The sequence below is a fragment of the Scyliorhinus torazame genome, chromosome 6, assembly GCF_047496885.1.
Source record: "Scyliorhinus torazame isolate Kashiwa2021f chromosome 6, sScyTor2.1, whole genome shotgun sequence".
Lineage (NCBI taxonomy): Eukaryota > Metazoa > Chordata > Chondrichthyes > Carcharhiniformes > Scyliorhinidae > Scyliorhinus > Scyliorhinus torazame.
Window position 1 is genome coordinate 15,812,161 of NC_092712.1, and position 18,727 is coordinate 15,830,887.

Below are 18,727 nucleotides of genomic sequence, written 5' to 3' on the forward strand. Positions count from 1 at the left end.
GTCAAGCTGCCTGGTTTAAATTTCAAATAATCCTTGGCAGTTAACTGTCAATCACCATAAACGGGTCCACTCTCCATGGCAAAACCTCGACCAATCAGAGTCCACTGGGGAACCAATCAGCACTCTTTCCCTATACAATATAAATTTGTTTTCCCTGACATTGGTATTCTTGTGAACTGCCCTTAAGAGTGCAAGGCTTAAAGTATTTTTTCAGCGATACTCAAGTTGCATACTATATGTTCAATTCTGGGCACCAGAATGCAGGTGGAATGTCAAGCCCGAGAGGTGGTGCAGGGAGATTTACTGGGAGGCTACAGTCATATGGCTACACAAGAGAAATGGTTTTTGTTTTTCAAAGGAGGTGTTAAAAATCATGAGAGGGTATTATAAAAACATGAGGAGAAACTGGTTCCATTGGTAGATGAGGTCAGGAATCAGAGATCAAATTTGATTATTACTGGCAGAAGGACTAGACAGACACGTGAAGAGTTTTCCTTCCTTCCACAGTCAGTTATGATCAAGAATTCACGGCCTAAAAGGGTGGAGGAAGCAGACTCACTAACAAATTTCAAAGGAGAACTCAATTAATTTGTCAGCTCAAAGTGTTGACACAGGCATGGGACAATGACTGATATAGTACAGAAGGAGAATATCATTGTCAACCAGTACCACCGAATTAACTGGTCAATCGAAGTAGTTTCATCACAATGAAATAAGAACATAAGAACTAGGAGCAGGGGTAGGCCATCTGGCCCCTCGAGCCTGCTCCACCATTCAATGAGATCATGGCTGATCTTTTGCGGACTCAGCTCCACTTTCCGGCCCGAACACCATAACCCTTAATCCCTTTATTCTTCAAAAAACTATCTATCTTTATCTTAAAAACATTTAATGAAGGAGCCTCTACTACTTCACTGGGCAAGGAATTCCATAGATTCACAACCCTTTGGGTGAAGAAGTTCCTCCTAAACTCAGTCCTAAATCTGCTTCTCCTTATTTTGAAGCTATGCCCCCTAGTTCTGCTTTCACCCACCAGTGGAATCAACCTGCCCGCATCTATCCTATCTATTCCCTTCATAATCTTATATGTTTCTATAAGATCCCCCCTCATCCTTCTAAATTCCAACGAGTACAGTCCCAGTCTACTCAACCTCTCCTCGTAATCCAACCCCTTCAGCTCTGGGATTAACCTAGTGAATCTCCTCTGCACACCCTCCAGTGCCAGTACATCCTTTCTCAAGTAAAGAGACCAAAACTGAACACAATACTCCAGGTGTGGCCTCACTAACACCTTATACAATTGCAGCAGAACCTCCCTAGTCTTAAACTCCATCCCTCTAGCAATGAAGGACAAAATTCCATTTGCGACTTCCGGGTGCGGCGATGACCAGCTGAGTCGCACGTTTCGGCAGCTCCCTGTGAAACGGACTTTTGGGCTCTTGATAGGAGCCCCAACGGCAATTTTAACGGCTGAAAACACCGTGCGGTAAACCAGAAGGGTGTTCCCCCTGGACACGGATGGAAAAAGGAGAGGAAAGTGGCCGGATTGCAGCGGATCCTTTGGAACAACGGCAAGGAAGGCAAGCAGAAACCAAGATGGCGTCGGAAGGTGGCAGTTTCATATGGGGCCCTGAACAACAAGAGTTTTTGAAACGCTGCGTGGAGGAGATAAAAAAGGAAATGAAGAAAGAGTTGTTGGCCCCGATATTACAGGCGATTGAAGGGCTGAAAGAGGAACAAAAGACCCAGGAGCAGGAGCTTCGGGTCGTGAAGGCGAAAGCAGCAGAGAATGAAAACGACATACAGGGCCTGGTGGTGAAGTCGGAGATACAGGAGGCACACCAGAAACGATCTGTGGAGAGGTTGGAGGCACTGGAAAATAACGCAAGGAGGAACAACTTGAGGATTCTTGGCCTTCCTGAAGGTGTGGAGGGGGCGGACGTCGGGGCATATGTGAGCACGATGCTGCACTCGTTAATGGGAGTGGAGGCCCCGACGGGTCCGTTGGAGGTGGAGGGAGCATACCGAGTTATGGTGCGAGGATCGAGAGCAGGAGAAGCTCCCAGAGCCATAGTGGTGAGATTTCTCCGTTTTAAGGATAGAGAAATGGTCCTTAGATGGGCGAAGAAAACTCGGTGTAGTAAATGGGAGAACGCGGTGATCCGCGTCTATCAAGATTGGAGTGCGGAGGTGGCGAGAAGGAGGGCGAGCTTTAATCGGGCCAAAGCGGTACTTCACAAAAAAAAGATAAAGTTTGGAATGCTGCAACCGGCAAGACTGTGGGTCACATATCAAGGGAGGCACCACTACTTTGAGACGGCGGATGAAGCGTGGACTTTTATTGTAGAAGAAAAATTGGAATGATTGGACTATGAAAATGAACGTTTGGACAAAGTGGTGGGACGAGTGGGGGGGGGGGGGGGGGGGGGGCGAAGAGGGATTGTATGATTAATCCTGCGGTATGGTAACTTTTCTTTCTCCCACAGGTGGTGATGGGGGGAGGTGGGGAGGGAGAGGAGATGGGGCGTTGGCCATGGGAGGCGGGGCCGAGGGAGAGGCGCGGGCTTGGTTCCCGCGCTATGATAATTATGGCGGGAATAGAGAAGCAGGAAGGAGGGGGCGCCGCACGGGGCGAGCCGTGATCACGGGGGGAAGCCGAGGTCAGCCAGAGTTTGCTGACTTCTGGGAGCAACATGGGGGCTAGCGGGGGGTCTAGCGGGGGGGGGGGGGGGAATTACTGGGTTGCTGCTGCTGGGAAAAGGGGGGAGTGGGTGCGGGAAAGGATGGGCGGGGGGGCACCGTCTGGGAGAAATACAGCCGCGTGGGAACTGGGCGAGAAGCTGGAAAAAGATGATGGCTAACCGGCAAGGGGGGGGGGGGGGGGTGGGAAGCCCCCCAACTCGGCTGATCACGTGGAACGTGAGGGGGCTTAACGGGCCGATAAAGAGGGCACGAGTACTCGCACACCTTAAGAAACTTAAAGCAGATGTGGTCATGTTACAGGAAACGCACCTGAAACTGATAGATCAGGTTAGGTTGCGCAAAGGATGGGTAGGGCAGGTGTTCCATTCGGGGCTGGATGCGAAAAACAGGGGGGTGGCTATATTAGTGGGGAAGCGGGTAATGTTCGAGGCAAAGACTATAGTGGCGGATAACGGGGGCAGATACGTGATGGTGAGTGGCAAATTACAGGGAGAGATGGTGGTGTTGGTAAACGTGTATGCCCCGAATTGGGACGATGCCAATTTTATGAGGCGAATGCTAGGACGCATCCCAGACCTAGAGACCGGAAAGCTGATAATGGGGGGAGACTTTAACACGGTGTTGGAACCAAGGCTGGATAGGTCGAAGTCCAGGACTGGTAGGAGGCCGGCAGCAGCCAAGGTGCTTAAGGATTTTATCGAGCAGATGGGAGGGGTGGACCCGTGGAGATTCAGTAGACCTAGGAGTAAGGAGTTCTCGTTTTTCTCCTATGTCCATAAAGTCTATTCACGCATAGACTTTTTTGTGTTGGGTAGGGCATTGATCCCGAGGGTGAGGGGAACGGAATATACGGCTATAGCCATTTCGGATCATGCCCCACACTGGGTAGACTTGGAGATAGGGGAGGAAACAAGAGGGCGTCCACCCTGGAGAATGGACATGGGACTAATGGCGGATGAGGGGGTGTGCTTAAGGGTGAGGGGATGCATTGAAAAGTACTTGGAACTCAATGACAATGGGGAGGTTCAGGTGGGAGTGGTCTGGGAGGCGTTGAAGGCGGTGGTTAGGGGGGAGCTGATATCAATAAGGACACATAAAGGGAAGCAGGAGAGTAAGGAACGGGAGCGGTTGTTGCAAGAACTTTTGAGGGTGGACAGACAGTATGCGGAAGCACCGGAGGAGGGACTGTATAGGGAAAGGCAAAGGCTGCATGTGGAATTTGACTTGCTGACCACAGGCACTGCAGAGGCACAATGGAGGAAGGCGCAGGGTGTACAGTATGAATATGGAGAGAAGGCGAGCAGATTGCTGGCACACCAATTGAGGAAAAGGGGAGCAGCGAGGGAAATAGGGGGGGTGAGAGACGAAGATGGAGAGACGGAGCGGGGAGCGGAGAGAGTGAATGAAGTGTTTAAGACATTTTATAAAAAATTGTATGAAGCTCAACCCCCGGATGGGAGGGAGAGAATGATGGAGTTTTTGGATCGGCTGGAAATTCCCAAGGTGGAAGAGCAGGATAGGATGGGATTGGGAGCACAGATCACGGTAGAGGAAGTGGTGAAAGGAATTAGGAACATGCAGACGGGAAAGGCCCCGGGACCGGACGGATTCCCAGTTGAATTTTACAGAAAATATTTGGACTTGCTCGCCCCGCTACTGACGAGGACCTTCAACGAGGCAAAGGAAAGGGGACAACTGCCCCCGACTATGTCAGAAGCAACGATATCGCTTCTTTTAAAGAAGGAAAAGGATCCGCTACAATGCGGGTCCTACAGACCAATCTCCCTCCTCACTGTAGATGCCAAGGTCTTGGCCAAGGTAATGGCAATGAGAATAGAGGAATGTGTCCCGGGGGTGGTTCATGAGGACCAAACTGGGTTTGTGAAGGGGAGACAGCTGAACACGAACATACGGAGGTTGTTAGGGGTAATGATGATGGCCTCACCAGAGGGTGAAACGGAGATAGTAGTGGCGATGGATGCCGAGAAAGCATTTGATAGAGTGGAGTGGGATTATCTGTGGGAGGTGTTGAGGAGATTTGGGTTCGGAGAGGGGTATGTTAGATGGGTGCAGCTGTTGTATAGGGCCCCAGTGGCGAGTGTGGTCACGAATGGACGGGGATCGGCATATTTTCGGCTCCATAGAGGGACAAGGCAGGGATGTCCTCTGTCCCCATTACTGTTTGCACTGGTGATTGAGCCCCTGGCGATAGCGCTGAGAGGTTCCAAGGGATGGAGGGGAATACTTAGGGGAGGAGAAGAACACCGGGTATCTTTATATGCGGATGATCTGCTACTATATGTGGCGGATCCAGCGGAGGGGATGCCAGAAATAATGCGGATACTTGGGGAGTTTGGGGATTTTTCAGGGTATAAATTGAACATGGGGAAGAGTGAGCTGTTTGTGGTGCATCCAGGGGAGCAGAGTAGAGAAATAGAAGACCTACCGTTGAGGAAGGTAACAAGAGACTTTCTATACCTGGGGATCCAGATAGCTAAGAATTGGGGCACATTGCACAGGCTAAATTTGACGCGGTTGGTGGAACAGATGGAGGAAGATTTCAAGAGATGGGATATGGTAGCATTGTCAATGGCAGGGAGGGTGCAGGCGGTTAAGATGGTGGTCCTCCCGAGATTCCTTTTTGTGTTTCAGTGTCTCCCGGTGGTGATCACGAAGGCTTTTTTCAAAAGGATAGAAAAGAGTATCATGGGTTTTGTTTGGGCCGGGAAGACTCCGAGAGTGAGGAAGGGATTCTTACAGCGTAGTAGGGATAGGGGGGGGCTGGCACTACCGAGCCTAAGTGAGTATTATTGGGCCGCTAATATTTCAATGGTGAGTAAGTGGATGGGAGAGGAGGAAGGAGCGGCGTGGAAGAGATTAGAGAGGGCGTCCTGTAGGGGGACCAGCCTGCAGGCTATGGTGACAGCCCCATTGCCGTTCTCACCAAGGAACTATACCACGAGTCCGGTGGTGGTAGCTACACTGAAGATTTGGGGACAGTGGAGACGACATAGGGGAAAGACCGGAGCACTGGGGGGGTCCCCGATAAGAAACAACCATAGGTTTGCCCCGGGGGGAATGGATGGGGGATATGGAATGTGGCAAAGAGCAGGTATAACGCAATTGAAAGATCTATTTGTGGATGGGAAGTTTGCGAGTCTGGGAGCGCTGACCGAGAAATATGGGTTGCCCCAAGGGAATGCATTCAGGTACATGCAATTGAGGGCTTTTGCGAGGCAACAGGTGAGGGAATTCCCGCAGCTCCCGACACAAGAGGTGCAGGACAGAGTCATCTCAAAGAAATGGGTGGGGGACGGTAAGGTGTCGGATATATATAGGGAAATGAGAGACGAAGGGGAGACTATGATGGACGAACTAAAAGGGAAATGGGAAGAAGAGCTAGGGGAGGAGATTGAGGAGGGGATGTGGGCAGATGCCCTAAACAGGGTAAACTCGTCGTCCTCGTGCGCCAGGCTAAGCCTGATTCAGTTTAAGGTATTACACAGGGCACATATGACTGGAACACGGCTCAGTAAATTTTTTGGGGTGGAGGATAGGTGTGCGAGGTGCTCGAGAAGCCCAGCGAATCATACCCATATGTTTTGGTCATGCCCGGCACTACAGGGGTTTTGGATGGGGGTGACAAAGGTGCTTTCGAAAGTAGTAGGAGTCCGGGTCGAACCAAGCTGGGGGTTGGCTATATTTGGGGTTGCACAAGAGCCGGGAGTGCAGGAGGCGAAAGAGGCCGATGTTTTGGCCTTTGCGTCCCTAGTAGCCCGGCGCAGAATACTGCTAATGTGGAAAGAAGCCAAGCCCCCGGGGGTGGAGACCTGGATAAATGATATGGCGGGGTTCATAAAGTTAGAGCGGATTAAGTTCGTCCTAAGGGGGTCGGCTCAAGGGTTTACTAGGCGGTGGCAACCGTTCGTCGAATATCTTGCGGAAAGATAGATGGGGGAGAACAAAGAAGGCAGCAGCAGCGGCCCAGGACTTGGGGGGGGGGGGGGTGGCCTGAGACAAGGCAGTTGCCAATTAGGGCTAGTTTTTATTTTTTGTTATTTAATATTTATTTATTTGTTGTTGTTTTTGTTTAAATTTAAAAAGGTCATTATTATCTGTATTGTTACAATGTTGTGTAAAGAATGCACAATGTACTGTGTTGGTTGACCAAAAATTTTCAATAAAATATTATTTAAAAAAAAAAAATTCCATTTGCCTTCTTAATCACCTGTTGCACCTGTAAACTAACTTTTTGCGACTCATGCACTAGCACACCCAGGTCTCTCTGCACAGCAGCATGTTTTAATATTTTATCATTTAAATAATAATACATTTTGCTGTTATTCCTACCAAAATGGATAACCTCACAAAATGAAACCATTTTGCTGGTCTTGTACAGGGTGCTGATTGGACGGATGCTAGATGAACAAAGATGGTGAAGAAAAATACACAGATGCTTGATGCTGTTGACAAACTTACCGTTCCACGTTTAGAGATGGTGCGAGGGAAGGGTTACACTGTGCCAGGTCGGTTATGTCGGAAATAATTGGGCCAGAGGATGTAGAGTTGTCAGAAGAATAGCAGTTGTTACCTGGAAAATTTGTGGATGTCTGCTGGAAAGAGAAGGAGGGACGAAAATGAAGTGGGTCACAGCTGATGAGTATACCCAGGTGGCTAAAAACTAAATAAGAATTTGCCCCTCAGCTTTCCCCCTCCTTTCTACCACCCAATAAACTAATGGGATTCTGCATGCTGCTTATAAGCACATGAAACTCAGTTTTTCTAGGGCTCCTCTGGTAAATGTACTGCCCAATGTGGTGTTGAGGCTATTGGCATGGGCAAGATTAACCGTTGGCAGAGGCACATTGGCTACGAAAGGAAAGCAAATAAACAAGAGAGTTCACAGCTCAGCTCAATACAAGGTGAACGCGGACACTGGGTGAGTTCACAATTGGGCACCTCCTCAGTTGATTCAATTGGAGGGCATTTCAGCCCCACAACACTGCTGCACCATTCACTTACATCAGGCAGTTAATTCAAATATATCAATTGCTGCTCCAAATTCAGTATTAATCCACCAGAAAACAAAAATCTGTTCACCTCAGGTATAGGAACATCGGTCTTGGGAGCAAGAGTGGGCCATCACTCCTTTTGAACTTGCTCAGTCATTCGATAAGATCATGACTGATCCAACTGTGGTCTCAACTCCGTTTTCCTGTGAAAAATCTGTCTAACTCAACCTGGACTATATTCAATGACCCAGCCCCCACTGCTCTCTGGGATAGAGTATTCCACAGCCGAATGACCCTCAGAGGAAAAAAAAAAATCGATCTCAGTTTAAAAATAAGAGGTTTACTGTTTAAGACGGTGTTCCCTGGTTCTAATCTCCCCTACAATGGGAACCATCCTCCCAGTATTCACTCTGTCACATCCCCGCAGGATGTTATATGTTTCACTAAGCTCACCTCTCATTCTTCTAAACGCCAATGGGTACAGACCCAATCTTCCTTCATAAGATAACCCCTTCATCCCAGGAATGAGTCAAGTTCTCACAGCTGCTTCTAATGCAGTTAAACATTATTTCAAATAAGGAGACCAAATCTGTACACAGTATTCCAGATTTGATTGGGGATGATAGGACAGCACGGTAACATAGCGGTTAGCACTATGGCTTCACAGCGCCAGGGTCCCAGGTTCGATTCCTGTTTGGGTCACTGTCTGTGCGGAACCTGCACGTTCTCCCCATGTCTGTGTGGGTTTCCTCCGGGTGCTCCGGTTTCCTCCCACAGTCCAAGGATGTGCAGGTTAGGTGGATTGGCCATGCTAAATTACCCTGAGGTTAGATGGGGTTGCTGGGTTACAGGGGTAGGGTGGAGGTGTGGACTTAAGTAGAGTGTTCTTTCCAAGAGCCAGTGCAGACTCGATGGGCTGAATGGCCTCCTTCTGCACTGTAAATTCTATGTCTATGTTCAACGTCATGAGGGGGCTGGACAGAGTAGGGGGTTAAATTTTCACTATGTGTGGAAAATTGCTCTCTGCTTTCACTGTGAAGCAATCTAGCACTAATTTGACATTTTGTCCCATTGTTCTGAACTTGCCACAGAGGAAACAGCTTCTCTGCATCGACTGTATTGAATCCTTTTCAATCACTTCCTTCAGATCACCTTAACCACTGTGCCACCGGGTTGAAACAAAGGCAATAGGGTGAACTTGCATCGTAAATAGTGCCCAGTTATGGTGGTCACAAGTTACAAGCTTTAGTTGGGGCTCTGGGAAAAGTTCCTGGAGTCTCTGGTCATCATCAGCTCCTGTATATTTTCACCACCTGTCCACAGGTAACAACAAGGTGTACACCGCACTCATCATTTAAACATACATGCAGATACTTATCATGCATTATGACACCTACCGTCAGTGGTGACGATTCTTGCAGGGGTTCCAAAGAGTATGGGCGATTGTACTTTGGCATGGAATGCGCTGAACTGCTGTCATTTAGCATGAGAGGACTGGAAAAGAACAAAAAAGTGAATCTGGAGACTGAAGGACACTGGACACACGAGCAGAAATGAACTTGGTTCTTTGTTCTCCAGTGAGCAAACCAAGACCATGTTGCCTTTTCTCGAATTCAGACAGCTAGGAAAGATCCCGCGGCTCTATTCAAGGACAGAGCGCTTTGACCATTCCTGCCTCAAACAACCACAAAGATTAAACTGCCTGTCTTGTTCGATGTCAGTGGCACAGAATAGATGTTGTGTTTACGGTGCTGCAAAATAATGCATTTTATGAATTATAGAGATTCATTCAGGTGGTGTACAGATTGAAATAGTCTAAGATTACAGGTTGAAGGTTCTAGAATTCTTTTTGGTTTCCCAGAACAGGATCCGGCCCTTTAGCTCCTCAAATCTGTTCCACCATCCAGTTAGATAATGGCCAATGTACTTCAACCCCATTTACCCAACTTGGCTCCAGATCCCTTAAATTCTCTTGCCCAACAAAGAAAATCATTCTTCCTGGCTGCCTTGGATACTCCGCCTGGCACCCAAAAGCCATAACGAGGTGTGCAAGAGGACCAGCGGCTTTAACTCGCTCCCACCTGGGAACAACTGGGCTTTTCTCTTCCACCCATGATAGCGGGGATGTTAGTGAGGGGAACTGTGCTCACTGACCTGTAATCACACGACCCAGCAGCAGAACGATGGGATCCTCTGGACAGGGAGTTTAATGGGAATTCACAGAAACCAAAGTTAGTTGAGCAAAAGGCTCATTCATCACTTGAGTTCAGAGTAGAGAGATAATCCATTATACCCAGGGCACTGGTCACAGTACCAGAAAAGCTGGGATTGTTTCCCTTAGAGCAGAGATAATCTTAAAAAGAAAAATTCTAATTAAGGGTCAATTTAGCGTGGCCAATGCACCTACCCTGCACATCTTTGGGTTGTGGGGGTGATACCCAAGCAGACACGGAGAGAATGTGCAAACACCACACGGACAGTGACCCGGAGCCGTGAGGCAGCAGTGCTAACCACTGTGCCACCGTGCCACCTCTCAAGCAGAGATAATTAAAACATTTAATTAATTTAATTTGATCAAAATTCTGAAGGTTTTTCCCCATAAATTTAGTGTACCCAATTCATTTTTTTCCAGTTAAGGGGCAATTTAGCGTGTTCAATCCATCTACCGTCCTCATCTTTGGGTTGTGGGGGCAAAACCCATGCAAACACGGGGAGAATGCAGAAACTCCACAGACAGTGACCCAGAGCCGGGATCGAACCTCGGAGCCGTGAGGCAGCAGGGCTAACCACTGCGCCACTGTGCTGCCCTTAAGGGTTTTAATTAGATTGATTCAGTGGCTGACAGGTCGGTAACTGGGCAGGTGGGTGCTTTAAAAAAAAAAACAATTTAGAGTACCCAATTATATTTTTTTCCAATTAAGGGGCTATTTAGCATGGCCAATTCATCTACCCTGCACAGAAATTAAAAAAAAAAAATCTTTGTCACAAGTAGGCTTACATTAACACTGCAATGAAGTTGCTGTGAAAAGCCCCTAGTCTTCTGGCGCCTGTTCGGGTACACAGAGGGAGAATTCAAATTCTCAGCTGGTACGGGAATTGGACCCACACTGCTGGCCTTGTTCTGCATCACAAACCAGCTGTCTAGCGCACTGAGCTAAACCAGCCCTGTGGACACGGTTTCTGCATCGACCGTCTGAAAAAGCACCCCACCTAGGCTCAATCTCCCACCTTATCCTCAGAACCCCACCTAACAGTTGGACACTAAGGGGCAATTTATCGTGGTCAATCCACCTAACCTGCACATCTTTGGATTGTGGGAGGAAACCTGCAGACACGGGGATAACGTGCAAGCTCCACATAGACAGTCACCTGACGATCAAACCTGGGTGTCTGGTGCTGTGAGGCAGCAGTGCTAACCACTGTGCCACCGTATTGCCCATTTTTGTGTTAAAATTCATCTGTCAATTATTTGACTACTCTGCACATTTAATGTCCTCAGTATTGATTATACTGATGTCATTTGCAAGTTTAGAAACTGTGCTTTTGATTGCAAAGTCCGATTGTAGATTGTGAATAGCCCTGATCCTTGTGGAATACCACCACTCGCAATAGCTACCCTTTATTTCTGCTTTCTGTCTTGAAGCCAGCTAGCAATCCATTCTGCCACTTGTCCCTGGCTCCACATTCTCTAACATTACTCACTCGCCTATTATAGGTCACCTTCTCGAAGGTCTTTTGACAATCCAGGGAAATTCCATCTGCTGCATTGCCATAGTCTATTCTCTGTTCCCTCCTCAAAATATTCAGTCAAATTGGTCAAGCAAGACTTTCCCTTTTGAAATCATTGCTGACTTTTTGATATAATTCTTGTTTCGCAATGTTCTAAGTTTCTTTTATTTAGAGAGGGAATTGCATTATTTTTCCTCCTCTGATATTAAGCTGGCTGCACTATAACTCCCTGGATGAGTTCTTTCCCCCGTAAATACAGGGAATTATGCTCTGATACTGCATCTTTTTCTAACATGTTATTAAAAACGAGTCGTGCTCAGCCATCTCTTCCCCAGATTCTTAATAAAGTGTGGATACCATAAGAATTAGCAAGAAAATGCAGTAGACCGGAGGATTGGGAACAGTTTAAAATTCAGTAAAGACGGACCAAGGGATTGATTAAGAAGGGGAAAATACAATATGAAAGTAAGCTAGTGGGGAAACATAAAAACTGATTGTAAAAGTTTCTATAGATATGGAAAGAGAAAATGAGTAACAAAATGGGGAATTCATAACGGGAATATGGCTGAGGAACTAAATTTGTACTTTGCTTCTGCCTTCACAAAGGGAGACATGAATAATGTACCGGAAGTTGTGGGAAACACAAGTTTCAGTGAGGAGCTGAAGGAAATTAGTATTAGTAAAGAAATGGTTTTGGGGAAATTAATAGGATTGAAGGCAAATAAATCTCCAGACCCGGACAATCTTCATCCGAGAGTACTTAAGGAAGTGGCCCTAGAAATAGTAGATCCATTGGTGGTCATTTTCCAAAATTCTTTGGACTCTGGAATGGTTCATACAGATTGGAGGATAGTGAATGTAACCCCACTATTCAAAAAGGGAGGGAGAGAGAAAACAGGGAACTATAGACGAGTGAGCGTAACGTCAGTAGTGGGGCAGTTGCTGGACTCCATTATCAAGGATTTCCTCGCACAGCATTTGGAATGAAGTGGAGTAATCAGACAAAGTCAGCATGGATTTACGAAAGGGAAATCATGCTTGACAAATCTATCAGAATTCCTTGAAGATGTAACTAGTAGAGTTGACCAGGGAGAACCAGTGGATCTAGTTAATTTAGACTTTCAGGAGGCTTTTGACAAGGTCTCACATAGCAGATTACTATGTAAAGTTAAAGTGCATGGGATTGTGGGCAGTGTCTAGATAGATAGAAAGCTGGTTAGCAGACAGGAAGCAAAAAGTTGAAATAACTGGGTCTTTTTCTGATTGGCAGATAGTGACCAGTGGGGTACCGCAGTGATCTATGCTCGGACCCCAACTGTTCACATTATATATTAAAGATTTGGACGAGGCAACTAAATGTATTATTTCCAAATTTGCAGCTGGTACAAAGTTGGGTGGGATTTGGACAGGCTGAATGAGTGGACATATTTATGGCAGATGCAGTATAGATCAGATGCGGCAGGTTCCCAATGACTCTTACCAATTTCTATAGATGAACCATAGAAACCATTCTATCTGGTTGCCTCACAGCTTGGTTATGGCAACTGTTCTGCCCAAGATGGTAAAAAATTACAGAGTTGTGAACAAAGCTCAGTCCATCACGCAAGCCCGTCTTCCATCTAGCAATTGTCTATATTTCCCGCTGCCTTGGGAAAAGGGGCAACATAATCAAAGACCCCTCCCATCCTAGTTATTCTTTTTTCCAACCTCTTCCACCGGGCAGAAGATATAAAAGCTTGAGAACTCGTTTTAACAGATTCAAAACAAGCTTTTTTCCTGCAGCTATTAGACTCTAGAATGGCCTGTCCATATATTAAATACATCCTTGTATACATTTTTCTTTTTTTAACAGTTGTAATTATTTTCTTCTGTTGTACTTGTACAGATGTATCGAGTGATCTGTCAGGGCTGTGTGCAGAATAATACTTTTCACTGTATCTTGGTACATGTGAGCGATTTTATCAACAAATAATGTGGATAAATGTGAGGTTATCTTTGGTAACAAAAATAGGAAGGCAGATTATTCTTTGAATGGGTCAAAGTGAATATAGGCCCCAGAGAAAATGAATCTGGAATATAGTTAAGAGGAGCAAGGAAATGGCAGAGGTGTTGAACAGATATTTTGCATCCGTCGTTACGGTGGAAGATACTTTGAACATTCCATTAATGCCAAAAAATACAGGGGAGGAATTAAATCCTCTCTCTTCCTTTTTAATACATTTAAAGAAACCCTCACCCTCTATACACAAATAATAGAAAGAAAATATAAATAATATCACAATACATTCAAACAGGCGTTTTATCCTTTTGAGTTAGTTTTATTTATTTAATAAATTCATTTTTTGAAAGAAATTAGATCACTTATCTCATCATGCAACATCAGTTCCATTTCCTAAGTAAATATCGAAGTTCAATAATAATTTGACATTTTGCCATCTCTTTATTGTTACCGTGTTATTATCCTAATGGCCCTATTCCCACCCCAGCTTCTTAACTGATGTGTCTGTGAAAAAATTACTATTTTATATTCCTTGACAATTTAATTTAATCATCCCTCTTGGTCTTCCCAATTGCTTTTTTTAGACATTTGTTCATGGGATGGGGGTATCACTGGTGAGGACAGCAATAATAATAATAATAAATCGCTTATTGTCACAAGTAGGCTTCAATGATATTACTGTGAAAAGCGCCTACTCTTCATTCCTAATTGAGCTCAACAGGGAGATGGTGAACTTAAGAAAATTGTTACGTGGTAAGTGGGTGTCATTTCTAGGCCAGCATTTATCGCCCATCCCTAACTGCCCTTTAACTGAGTGGCTTGCTCGGCCATTTCAGAGGGCATTTGAATCTGAACCACATTGCGGTGGACCTGCCATCACATGTAGGACAAATCAGGTATTGATGGCAGGTTTCACCCCATAAGAATATTTGCGAAACAGATGTTTTTTTATTCATGATCATCATTAGACTTTTAATTCCAGATGGTTTACTGAATTCAAATTTCACCACCTGAGATTCAAATCCAGGTCCCGAGAGCATTACCCTGGGTCTCTGGATTACGAGTCCAGTGACAATATGTTATAACCTGCCTACTTACGATTGGCTGGGGACTAATGACTACCCCACAATCCTATGGGAGTATGAACTTCCCCAATGAGGGGGGCGGAGAAACTCCTAGTATAAATAAGCTGGCCACTTCAGGAACCAGCAGGAAGGAGAAGGTAGCAATGGAAGTTACTGCTACTGTTATGTATATATTGTTATAGTAAATAAACGTTATTATTTTGTATCCTTAAAACTCGTGCTGGATTCTTCGTGGCACTTACAAAACTGGCGACGAAGGTAAAAGTGAATAGCTGTCTACACTGCTGAAGCCACCTCCCTGGATTTTTGTTGGATACAGGTTGGAAGTTTTCTATTATACCATGCCTCTGTATGGACGTTTGGATGTTTTTGATGCTGCGCTGGAAAGCTGGAACCAGTACACACAACGGATGCGTTACTATTTCCGGGAAAACAATATCACTGAAAACGAGCGCCAGGTGGTCATATTGCTCACCGCCTGCGGGCCGCATACGTTTGGGGTGATTAGGAGCCTTATGTACCCAGCTGCGCCGGACACCAAAACGTTTCACGAACTTGTGAATATAGTGGGGCAACACTTTAACCCAACCCCGTCCACGATAGTCCAGCGTTACCGGTTTAATACCGCTGAGAGGACCCCTGGAGAATCCCTTGCCGATTTTTTATCCAGGCTACGCAGGATTGCGGAATACTGTGACTATGGTGAGACCTTGTCAGAAATGTTACGCGACCGTTTGGTTTGCGGTATTAACAATGCAGCAACCCAGAGAAAGTTGTTAGCGGAGCCAACATTGACTTTTCAACACGCAATACAAATAGTCTTGTCCCGAGAAAGCGCAGAGCGAGGAGTACAGGAGCTACAGGGAATGGACGTGCATGCCTTGGGGCGAACCCTTTCCGCCCAAAAACGTCCCCCCGCACTCCTGCGGTACCTTGGGCGAGGCAACGACTGGACCGACGCCAGTGGCCATCGGACATGCCCCCCCGAAGGGAGCCTTCCCCAGAGCCAATGGATGAGGAGCCATGTCCGTGTCAGACTTGTAGGCGCCGACCCCGTCGCGGACGGCGGTCCTGGGGACGCCAGAGGCGCCGTCATTCCGACCGAAACTGGGACCAGCCCAGGGGCCGTAACTGGGACCAGCCCAGAGGCCGTACCTTCCATGTGGATGAACCTGCGGCAACCACTCCTGAGGACGTGGAGACGGAGGACGACTGCCTGCAGCTGCATTGTGTGGCAGCTCCCCGTGTGGCCCCCATTAAGGTGACAGTACGGGTCAATGGCCACCCGCTGGAGATAGAGTTGGATACTGGCGCAGCGGTCTCCGTGATCGCCCAGAGGACATTCGACCGCATCAAGCAGGGTATACAGACCCTTACATTAACTGACTCACAGGCCAGGTTGGCCACCTACACGGGGGAACCACTGGACATTGCAGGAACTACAATGACCCCGGTTGTCTATGGACGCCAGGAGGGGCGCTTCCCACTTATCGTAGTGCGTGGCCATGGGCCCAGCCTGTTGGGTCGGGACTGGTTGCGCCATTTGCGGTTGCAATGGCAGCACATCCTCCATACAGTTTCTGGAGAGTTGACTGAGGTGCTAGGACAATACCCAGAGGTATTCCAGCCTGGTTTGGTGGAAAATAAAAGGGGCCGTAGCCCGTATCCAACTTGAACCAGGAGCCACGCCGCGCTATTTCCGGGCGCGCCCAGTGCCTTACGCTTTGCTCGAGAAGGTAGAAGGGGAGCTCACTCGTTTGGATATTATCAGGCCCGTCCGTTTTGCTGACCGGGCAGCACCAATTGTACCTGTAATGAAGCCAGATGCTACAGTTTGCTTGTATGGCGACTATAAACTTACAGTGAATACAGTTTCCCGACTCGACCGATACCCAATGCCTCGCATAGAGGATCTCTACGCGAAACTTGCAGGTGGACTCTCATTCACAAAATTAGATATGAGTCACGCCTACCTGCAGTTGAAGCTGGACCCTGCCTCCCGACCATATGTAACAATTAACACACACCGGGGCCTGGATGAATATACACGGTTGCCCTTTGGAGTATCCTCTGCCTGCGCAATTTTTCAACGTGTTATGGAGGGCATTTTGAGAGGTTTACCACGTGTGGCTGTCTACCTAGATGACGTGTTGATTACAGGGACATCGGAGCAAGAGCATTTGGAAAATCTGGAGGCTGTCCTTAGACGCCTTTCGGAGGCTGGAGTCCGTTTACGTCACACAAAGTGCGTATTTCAGGCAAAATAAGTAGTCTACCTAGGTTATCGGGTGGACCGCGAGGGTCTGCACCCCGTCGCAGAGAAGGTGCGAGCAATTCAACATGCCCCCACCCCGACTGACACTTCGCATCTTCGTTCTTTTCTCGGTCTCGTAAACTATTACGGGAAGTTCCTCCCCAATCTGGCAACTATGCTGAAAATCACACCTGGGTTTGGGGTCAGCCGCAAGAAACCACTTTCCGGCGGGTAAAGCAACAATTGTCGTCGTCTGGGTTACTAACCCACTACGATCCAGGAAAGCCTTTGCTCGTCACATGTGATGCATCCCCGTTTGGTATTGGGGCTGTCCTGTCCCACAAGATGGAGAACGGGGCCGAGCGACCGATAGCTTTCGCCTCCCGCACATTGACTGCAGCGGAGAAAAAGTACGCGCAGATCGAGGAGGGCCTGGCAGTGGTTTTCGCGGTGAAACGCTTCCACCAGTATGTGTGCGGCCGCCATTTCACTATCGTGACTGATCATAAGCCCCTGCTGGGACTCTTCAGAGAGGATAAGCCAATACCGCCCATTGCTTCTGCACGGATCCAGCGCTGGGCTTTGTTGCTTGCTGCATATGAGTATTCTCTGGAGCACAAACCAGGTACGCAGATAGCAAATGCCGACGCACTGAGCCGATTGCCTTTATCGACCGGCCCCATGTCGACCCCCACGACCGGTGAGGTGGTTGCAACCCTAAATTTTATGGACACCTTGCCTGTCACGGCATCACAGATCCGTGCGTGGATCCAGACGGAGCCAGTCTTGTCAAAGGTTCGACACATAGTCCTGTATGGTGGGCAGCATAGACAGTTCCCAGGCAAGTTGCGGGCATTTTCCTCCAAGCTGTCAGAGTTCAGCGTGGAAGACGGCATCCTCTTGTGGGGGACGCGTGTGATTGTCCCGGAAAAAGGCCAGGAGCTGATATTATCAGACTTGCACAATGGGCATCCGGGCGTGACCAAGATGAAAATGTTGGCCCGGAGTTATGTCTGGTGGCCAGGCCTCGACACCGACATTGAGAAGGTGGCCCAAAACTGCTCCATTTGCCAGGAGCATCAGAAGCTTCCGCCGGCCGCGCCCCTACATCACTGGGAATGGCCAGGGCGGCCTTGGGCACGCTTACATGCAGATTTTGCAGGACCTTTTCAGGGATCCATGTTCCTTCTACTAATTGACGCCCAGTCCAAATGGGTGGAGGTGCATAAGATGCAGGGGACAACGTCCTGCGCAACAATTGAAAAGATGCGTTTATCATTTAGTACGCATGGCCTCCCCGAGGTGCTGGTCACGGATAATGACACTCCATTCACGAGTGAGGAGTTTGCTAGGTTTACAAAGATGAACGGCATCCGCCATATCCGCACTGCCCCTTACCACCCGGCTTCAAATGGGTTGGCAGAGCGTGCAGTGCAAAGATTCAAAAGAGGCCTAAAGAAGCAGTCTTCCGGATCAATGGACACGAGACTGGCTCGCTTTTTGTTTACGTACAGGACCACCCCCCATGCAGTGACTGGGGTAGCTCCCGCAGAACTCCTAATGGGCCGAAGACTTCGCACCCGCCTTAGTATGGTCTTCCCGGACATTGGCGCAAAAGTACGCCGCACACAAGAACGGCAGGGACAGGGTTTGTCTCGGCATCGTCCGATTCGGCAGTTTGCGCCCGGTGACCCAGTATTCGTGCGGAATTTTGCTGGTGGTGCCCAATGGGTTCCTGGTGTAATCTTTCGCCAAACGGGCCCTATATCTTACCAAGTGCAAGCCCAGGGTCGTCTCCAGCTTAAACATGTAGACCACGTCCGGTCCAGAAGATCATCCCCTCAAAAGATTCCCCGCCCCCGGAGCTCATTTCAACAGCCGCAAAGACCAGAGACAAGGGAAGGTAGTCCTCAAAACCTTCCACTGGTGCCTCACTGGAAGCCTG

At 47.8% G+C, this 18,727-nt stretch overlaps 1 protein-coding gene across 5 annotated transcripts in view; it reads right to left on the minus strand.

Annotated features, from left to right (window-relative positions):
- hsf1 (heat shock transcription factor 1) overlaps positions 1-18,727 on the minus strand; it is a 179,781-nt gene that overhangs the window by 81,881 nt on the left and 79,173 nt on the right. For 4 of the 5 annotated variants that reach the window (XM_072507971.1, XM_072507969.1, XM_072507967.1 and 1 more), the window contains 2 exons: positions 9,113-9,209; positions 7,183-7,316 (listed from right to left, as the gene is read on the minus strand). In XM_072507971.1, coding sequence (XP_072364072.1) covers positions 7,183-7,316; positions 9,113-9,209 — 231 coding nt within the window. The remainder of the gene's footprint in view (positions 1-7,182; positions 7,317-9,112; positions 9,210-18,727) is intronic. The other variant, XM_072507968.1, reaches the window with a different exon arrangement.